The 8,934-nt window shown below is 38.6% G+C and overlaps 1 protein-coding gene across 1 annotated transcript in view; it reads right to left on the reverse strand.

Moving 5' to 3' along the window:
* The window catches only part of PTPN21 (protein tyrosine phosphatase, non-receptor type 21), a 91,310-nt gene that overhangs the window by 48,783 nt on the left and 33,593 nt on the right, over nt 1–8,934 (reverse strand). Inside the window, exon 3 of the mRNA XM_011974322.1 lies at nt 6,142–6,311. Within this exon, the coding sequence (XP_011829712.1) occupies nt 6,142–6,311 (170 nt within the window). The remainder of the gene's footprint in view (nt 1–6,141; nt 6,312–8,934) is intronic.

Here is an 8,934-nt window from a genome sequence, read left to right on the forward strand (position 1 = left end):
TTTTTTTTTTTTGAGACAGCCTCTTGCTCTATAGTCCAGGCTGGAGTGCAGTGGCATAATCATGGCTCACTACAGCCTCAACCTCCTGGACTCAAGTGATCCTCAAGCCTCAGCCTCCTGAGTAGCTGGGACCACAGGTGTACACCACCACATCTGGCTAAATTGTTTTTAATTTTTTTATAGAAACAGGGTCTCTCTATGTCACCCGGGCTGGTCTCAAACTCCTGAGCTCAAGCGATCCTCCCACCTCGGCCATCCAAAGTGCCTGGATTACAGGCATGAGCCACTACACCCAGCCATAATATGTTTTTCTTAAAGAGGTATTTACTGTAGGAGCAGATGGCCAAGAAATTTCACTTCAATGGCATTATCACTTTTTGCTAAAATTTCTATATATTGGTGGGGCTGAAGATGGCTTATAAATATGTTATTTCAATATTTTTGCAGGCCGGGTGCGGTGGCTCATGCCTGTAATCCCAGCACTTTGGGAGGCCAAGGAGGGTGGATCATGAGGTCAGGAGATTGAGATCATCGTAGCCAACATGGTGAAACCCCATCTCTACTAAAAATACAAAAATTAGTTGGGCATGGTGGTGAGCACCTGCAATCCCAGCTATTTCAGAGGCTGAGGCAGGAGAATCGCTTGAACCTGGGAGTCGGATGTTGCAGTGAGCCAAGATCACGCCACTGCACTCCAGCCTGGCAACCGAGCAACAAGAATGAAATAATAGGAAAAAAACAAAGCAGTAATAAAATGTAACACGTAGACCTGAATTCAAAACTGTCAGCCAAGGAATAAAAGAAATTGCACATTTTAATTCAAAAGCAAGTATTCCATAAACTTGCCCGAAAGTAAAAATATGCTGATCAAATATTTTATCTAAATCTTTATCAAGTTACTGATCAACTTTCCAACATAAAATATTTCATACAATATATGACAAGAATTATATAATAAATTAGGTGACCACATTTTGCACAACAGAAATTCCAAATAATGTATGAAGAGGCAGCTTTTTGTCTTCATCTGTTTTTCTTAGACTTCTACTAGTAATAGAAGTAATAGAAGACAATGTGTAGGCATCGGCATTTTTATTTTTTAAGTTTTATTTTGGAAATTCTGAAATATATGTATAGACATTAAGTATAGTGACCCCATCTCCTTATCATGGTGCCTCACCCATCAACCTTATGCCTACCACGTTTTCTCCATCCATCCTCTCCTGTGCCCCCTCCACCACCAGTGTTTTACAGCAAATCCCAGACGTCATGCCACCTGTACTTCAGTACATATCCCTAAAAGGTAAGCTTTATTTTTTAAAAACGTAACTACATTTTTATCACACCCAACAAAATGAACATCTTTATACTGAGTACTCAATACCTGATTCATTTGCAATTTTCATGATCGCCTCAAAAATGCATTTTTACAATTTTCTTAAATTAGAATCCAAACAAGGTCTACGGATTACATTTAATGGATATTTCTAAATCTCTCTTGCTATAAAAAAGAAAGTTTTTATTCCCTTTTATTTTCATGTTATTAACAGAAATGGAGCCATTTGTCATGTAGAATTTCCTACCTTCTGGACTTTTGTGATTGTAGTCTCATGGGGTCATTTGGCAAGTTTACATGCTCTCACATTTTTCCTGAAAACTGATCATTAGATTTAGAGCAGCACTGTCTAAAAGAACATTCTACAGTGATATAAATTATTTGTATCTGCGCTGCCCAATATAGTAGCCATTAGCCACATGTGGCTATTCAGTACCTGAACTGTAGCTAATGCAAGAAAAATTTTAATTGTATTAATTTTAATTAACTATAAATAGCCACATATAGCTAACAACTACCTTACTGAACAGTGCAGACTAGAGGCTTGCTTCGATACAAGTTCATTTTAGTCATTTAACCTGGTGGTGCCTGGTACTTCCGGATGCATCACATCAGAAGAAATGGTATTTGGTTGTCCCACTTACAGTGATGCTGACATTGCCCACTGAGTTCAGATGATGCCAGCCTGTTCCTTTTACCCAAAGGTTTTAGCCAATACTGATGATTGTTTCCTCTTTATACAATCTATAAAGATAGGATAAACTTACTGCCATTCAGAATAATGTATTGTATTCTAGTAAGTTTCAAAGGTGACCAATGAGGTTATTTTTTCTAAGTATTATGAATTCGTGAATTTTAAAAGATATATTCGATGTGTTTCAATTCATGCAGTTGTATTCTTTTTTTGTTTGTTTGTTTTATTTTGTTTGAGATGGGGTCTCACCGTCGTCCAGGCTGGAGTATAGTGGCTCAAACTCAGCTCACTGCAACCTCTGCCTCCCAGGTTCAAGCGATTCTCTTGCTTCAGCCTCCTGAGTAGCTGGGATTACAGGCATGCACCACCACGCTCGGCTAATTTTTGTATTTTTAGTAGAGACAGTGTTTCACCATGTTGGCTAGGCTGGTCTCAAACTCCTGACCTCAAGTGATCCACCCACCTCGGCCTCCCAAAGTACTGGGATTACAGGCGTGAGTCACCGTGCCCAGCCTAGTTGGTCAAAATTATGATGGTCAAAATTTCCAAGCTTTGTGCAGTGGCAGTATCGTAGCCAGTGAGGTTCAAATGAGGCACAATTATTGATGATTGAAACAAAATTTCCTCTTTTGCAAGTAAGAACTCCAGGCACCAGAGTGTTTGTTCGCTCTGCCATGTGAGGACCCAGCCGGAAGTTCTGCAAGCCAGGAAGGGAGCCCTCATGAGACCTCAACTATGCTCAGATCTCCAAACTGAGAAAATACATCAGCTACTCAGTCTATAATATTTTGTTATGGCAGCTCGCACTAAGATATATTCACAGGTCGTTTTTGCTAGATATATAATCATTGCCTCCTATTTCCTTTCCTTGAGGATGTTAAATGTTACTTTTTTGTCCGTTGGCATGAAGTGTTTTTCCAGAAGTCTGACACCAATCTTATTTTCTTAATTTTTTAACAGCTTTAGTCTGGATGCCCAATTTCTGGTGACTCTGCAGAATGTGTTGGCACTGATTGCTCTGGACTGACCATGCCAGGTACACAGTACGTCTTTTCAATACAGAGCTTCAAGTCATTTTCCTTTCAAGGAAGTTTTTAAAATGTGTTATAGCTAGAATATAGAATTTGTTATATAGTTTTTGGAATTTGTTCTTTGCCAATGTTTTGACTTAGATCATATTGTTAGAAGAATGTTTTGGCTTTTTCCTTTAGGGAATCCTATTACATCTATTTTTTAATCTTCTATACTTTTATAGTTTCTATCATTTCAAAATTTCTAATTGTTTTTGCAGCTATTTTCATATTCACCTGTTACATAGCCAAATTATTCCCAAGCTTTTCTAATTCAGATTTAAATGGTTCTTTCATATCATCTGTTATTTTCTTAATTTTTAAAGTTCATTTTGTAGTATTAGGTGCCAGTTTTCTGCTGCTTTGTGGTCGTATTTTTCTGTTAAGTCTGCACTTTCTAAAGGTATATTAATCAGATTGTTGTTCTCCCCCTTTGTTTTCTTTTTTCTTTTTCGAGACAGAGTTTCACTCTTGTTGCCCAGGCTGGAATGCAGCAGTGCCAGCTCGGCTCACTGCAACCTCAGCCTCCTGAGTTCAAGCAATTCTCCTGCCTCAGCCTCCCGAGTAGCTGGGATTACAGGCGTGTGCCACCACACCTGACTAATTTTGTATTTTTAGTAGAGACAGGGTTTCTCCATGTTGAGCAGGCTGATCTCGAACTCCCGACCTCAGATGATCTGCCCCCCGTAAGCCTCCCAAAGTGCTGGCATTACAGGTGTAAGCCACCACACCCGGCCCTCCCACTTTGTTTTCTTACAATATCTTTGAGTGGGTTTTTTAAAACACCATTTTTGAGGTATAATTGGCATACAAAGAAGCTGTTCAGATTTCAAGTTGACAATTTGGACACATGCATACATCCATGAAACCATCACTACAAGATGAGGAACATACCACCTGCAAAAGTTTCCTTGCACCCCTCATAATCTGTCTCTCCAATTCCTACTCTGTTCCTAGGAAACCACTCATCTGCTTTCTGACTATGGATGTGATAGACAGAACTCTGGATATCTTGGACCAAAAGGTAAACCTAGTGCATGGGAAGGACACACTGAGGATACTGGAGCACTAAGAGAAACAGCGAGCGTCTGTGAAGACTCTGTGGAGCTGTCAGACAAGCTCTGCAAGGCTGACTTCTGAACTTGTCTCACAGAAGTCAATGATATTTAGGGTTTTTGTTATATATAGCTATACTTAATCCTTACTGATACAACTTCTCTATCAGACGCTCCTATACCTAATCAATGAGCAATCCTACTGATTGACTCTAATAGGCCCATTCTCTCTCAATACAGCTAATGCCTTTCTGTTCAGTTCTATATTGTAAACCTACGCCTAGATTATGGTACAGGTATTCCTAAACTGGTCTCCTGCCTATAGTCTTGCCATCTCTGATCTACCTTCTATGATGGGTGATCTTTGTAAAATATAAATTTAATGATTCCATTAAATTTGAAAATCTCTTCCTCATTGTACCATGACTTTATTGCTATGCCTATTTTTTAAATCTCCTTTCTAAGTAATACCTGAAACTTCCTGAAGACATGTAATCATTTTGATTACTTCCCCTGCTTTGCAAAAACTATTCCCTCTAGAACATTTCTAAAGTCAATTTAAATGTCAGTCTCTCTACCTTTCCTGTTCAAGTTCCCCTTGCCCCACCCCTAGGAATCCACAGCTTTAATTAAAGCATTTATTATCATAGGATACTGTAACTATTTATATGAACTGCCAATTCCACCAGACTGTGAGCGGCTCCTCCAGGGTGGGATTAAAGCATATTCACCTCCCACTCTATTCAACACAGTTCTTAAGAGCGTATCTTCAGTAAATGTTTAAATGAGTTAAAGTGATCAGTTCAGGCTTTTTCCTTCTGGTTTCCATTTTCTCTTCATTATTTCTATCTCAGACTTTTACAGTCAGTTTGTGTTTATTCCTACCACTGGATCCTTACTGCTTTGACTTTCCATTCTCTCCTAATCATTAACTGGCAGACTCAAACAGCACTCCACAAACACGAGACAGTACCAGGTTCTCACTGTCCGCAAGGTACTGTGTAAGATATCATTAAGTAAAGCTAAAGAAAACATAGGCTTAAAACCTAGGAAAAAGATACCTGCAAAATCCTAATAATAGGGTATGACAATTACCATCTGAACACAAGTAGAATCAAATTCTAGGTCGTAAGCCAAAACTCATTCTGTCCTGGGGTCATAGATGCTTCATGGAGGAGGTACCTTCTGAACCACAACTCAGGAGGCAAACAGGATTCCAGTAAATACATGTGAGAGAAAGATCTAGGACACAAAGACGAAAGGGCATGCGGTATGTTTCGGGCCCTTGAAGTAGCTCAGCTTGGCTCAAAAGTAACATTAAATAGGGTTAAAAAGATAAGGCAGTGATGGGATTCACAGAACTTTGAAAACCACGCTCAAGAACTCAAATTTTATTCCTTTTTTCGTTGTCTTCAGGGGGAAAAAGAATAAGAACACTTAGTTCCTCTATTCTGCTCCTTAATATCATCTTCCCTTTCTGCTTTTGTCCCTATTAAGTGCACTTATCAGCCAAAATTTCCTGATCTTAAACACTTCCCTCCCTCTCCTCTGTACTCCCTCCCCAACCTGTCTACAGAATATAGCTAGAGGAAGAGAATTCTAGGAGCCTTTCAGCACATTTCATTGAGGAATGAACACAGATTTTGTGACTAATTTTCTAAAATATCTTCTCTCCTTTCCTAATCACAAAGGATCAGAAACAACACAAACATTAAAGGTAACATCACTACAGGAAGAGTGCACAGCTAGGGTAAATCCATCATTTTTCCCTTTAATTATTCCTTTGTGCCTACTGAACCCATAAGTTACCCAACATGTAGTAAAACACTCTGACATGCCACATATGAGAACCTCTTTGTAATACCGTAGCTAAAAATGTGGGGCGAGAGGCAAAGTTCCAAACTTATCTTCTGACTTCAACCTTAGTTTCACTTTTTACATCTCACTAGACTATTTCCTAAAAACAAATGGCATGTAATTTCTCACCTGGTAATCTCCTGCTGCAGCTGAGAAACTGAAGGCACATAAAACACCACTCCAAAATAGACGGTCGGTTCCAATGCATATTTATCCAGCTGCTTCTTCAAAGGTTTTTCCAAATCTACCCACCGGCGCTGATTTTGCTTGTTGTAGTACCAAAGGCTGAAGTAAGTGACCTGGAAAGACAGAAGGTCACTGAAGGAGGCAATAACATACAAAAGGATTTCAATGACTTCAGCCGCACTAATCCCTGACCCGTGACCAAATGACAGCAGTCTCTTATTGCCTTTCTTCTCAGAGAGGAACAACAGCAAAAACTGAAGGAAAAAAAGGAGGTAAGACCTATCTGTAACTAGCTACTCATATTCAGGAAACAGAGGCAAAAACCCAATTGCACTTGCATATCATTTACTGAACTCTGCCCCAAAAAACTGCATTCATGACCTAGACACTGGAATGTAGTGGGTGCTACTCAATTTTATATGCAGGTTTTAAAAACAACAAAAATACAGAAGAATTTATCCTTGGTTTTTCAATTACTAAAACATTAAATTTGTCATATATATGTATATATACGTATATATACATGTATTTGTCACATATACGTATATACATGCATGTGTTTATCATATATGTATATATGTATATTTATCATATATGCATATATATCATATATACATATATATACACATATGTATCTATATACATATATTTGAGATAGAGTCTCACTCTGTTGCCCAGGCTACAGTGCAGTGGCGCAATCTCAGCTCACTGCAACCTCCGTCTCCCACGTTCAAGTCATTCTCCTGCCTCAGCCTCCATAGCAGCCAAGATTATAGCATGCACCACCACACCCAGCTAATTTTTTGTATTTTTAGTAGAGACAGGGTTTACCATGTTGGTCAGGCTGGTCTCAAACTCCTGATATCAGCTGATCTGCCCACCTCGGCCTCCCAAAGTGCTAGGAATATAGGCATGAGCCAGCCACTGCACTCAGTCTCATAATTAATATTTTTAAATAATCATAACTGGGGTTCTACCCAGTGGAATGCTGAGTAAACAGTGTTAAACCAACTTTTCACTACTCTTAGTTCTGGTTTCTATAAAAGAAATTATTTTATTTTCTTTTTTAAATTCATGGTAAGTACCATGAATTCCAGTATTCAGTTCTAGTATTCAGATGCAATTGCAACTCTTCTTTACCCCTTTGTCCTCAAAATTTCATTAGATATACATTTGAAACAATTATAACGCTATGGAGGTGAATTAACTCTCTCTACACACACACACACACACACACACACACACACAGCATGAGAAAAGCTATGACTAATGCAGTAAAATAACCTTAGTGTATTACTCAGAAGTTTAAAGAAAATGCCCGGATGTCTTAGCATTTATATCTCACTGGCTGTGTAATGAAACTGTTAAGGTAAATCAATACTAGCCCTGGGCCTGGTCAACCTGAAAGGGAATTAATACACTTACGTGACAGCCTCAAGCCACTGCTAATACTTGCCTCAAAATCAATCTACAAATCAAGACGATTGGAAAATCACCACTTTGTAGTTGTAAACTCCAGAATAACACTGTCCCAACAGAACTTAGTATGATGATGGAAATGATCTACATCTCACTGTCCAATAAAGCAGCCACTAGCCACATGTGGCTACTGAGCAATTGAAATGTGGTAGTGCCACCGAGGAGCTGTATTTTTAATATTATACAAGTTTAATTGACTTAAATAGTTGCAAGTATCTAGTGGCTACTGTATTGGACAGTATAGATTTAAAGCAACAAGAAAACTGAGAAATAATAGGCCATTTCTTTGAACTGCAATCCTCATTCAAGTAAAAAACAAAACTTTAATTTGCAAGGGAAAAGATTATGCAAACATGCCCTCAATAGTCCTTTTATTATTTTTTAACAAGGTAAGAACTATACCTTTAAAATGAGTTGATCAAATAAATTCAACAAGAATGAGGAATGTGCCCATTTTCCCCTATATCCACAAGTCCCTAGAATGCTGCTGGAATTCAATAAATTTTGTTGAATGAAAAGAAGGAATATTCTCTTGATTCTTAGTTGCCACCCAAGTCATCACACAAGAATGGAATATTTTGAACAATTTCCTATGTACCTGGTTCTATTCCAAGAACTGTAGAGATACCATAGATTAAATCACCATCACTAATTTATGAAGTAGGTATTTTTTTATCTGTGTAAAACCTCAAAGCCAGTGTTTCCCCCAAGTATTGTCCCTGGACTACCTCTACCAGAAGTATCTAGAGGGTTTCCTGGGCCCTAAAAAGCTATTAATCTCCTAGGTAATTCTTGTGTCCTTTAAAGTTGGATAACTTTGCACTACACTACACTGCTCCTCCAAAGTTATGCAAGAGAAAGTTATATAAAACCTTATCTTTGGCTAGGCGTGGTGGTTCACACCTGGAATGCCAGCACTTTAGGAGGTTGAAGTGGGTGGATTTCTTGAGCCCAGGAGTTTGAGACAAATCTGGGCAACATGGCGAAACACTGCCTCTGCAAAAAATACAAAAAATTAGCTGGAAGTGGTAGCGTGCGCCTGTAGTCTCATCTACTTGGCAGGTTGATCACTTGAACCCAGGAGGTAGACAGAGGCTGTAGTAAGCTAAGATTGCACCACTGCACTCCAGCCTGGGTAACAAAGTGAGACCCTGCCTTAAAAAATAATAATAATAATAATAATAATAATAAATCATTGACAAGCTGCATGGAAATAAAATTTTTGAAAATCCAAGCACACTGTAATATATCTGAAAG

This window comes from Mandrillus leucophaeus, unplaced genomic scaffold, assembly GCF_000951045.1.
Source record: "Mandrillus leucophaeus isolate KB7577 unplaced genomic scaffold, Mleu.le_1.0 Scaffold144, whole genome shotgun sequence".
In the NCBI taxonomy this organism is placed as follows: Eukaryota; Metazoa; Chordata; class Mammalia; order Primates; family Cercopithecidae; genus Mandrillus; species Mandrillus leucophaeus.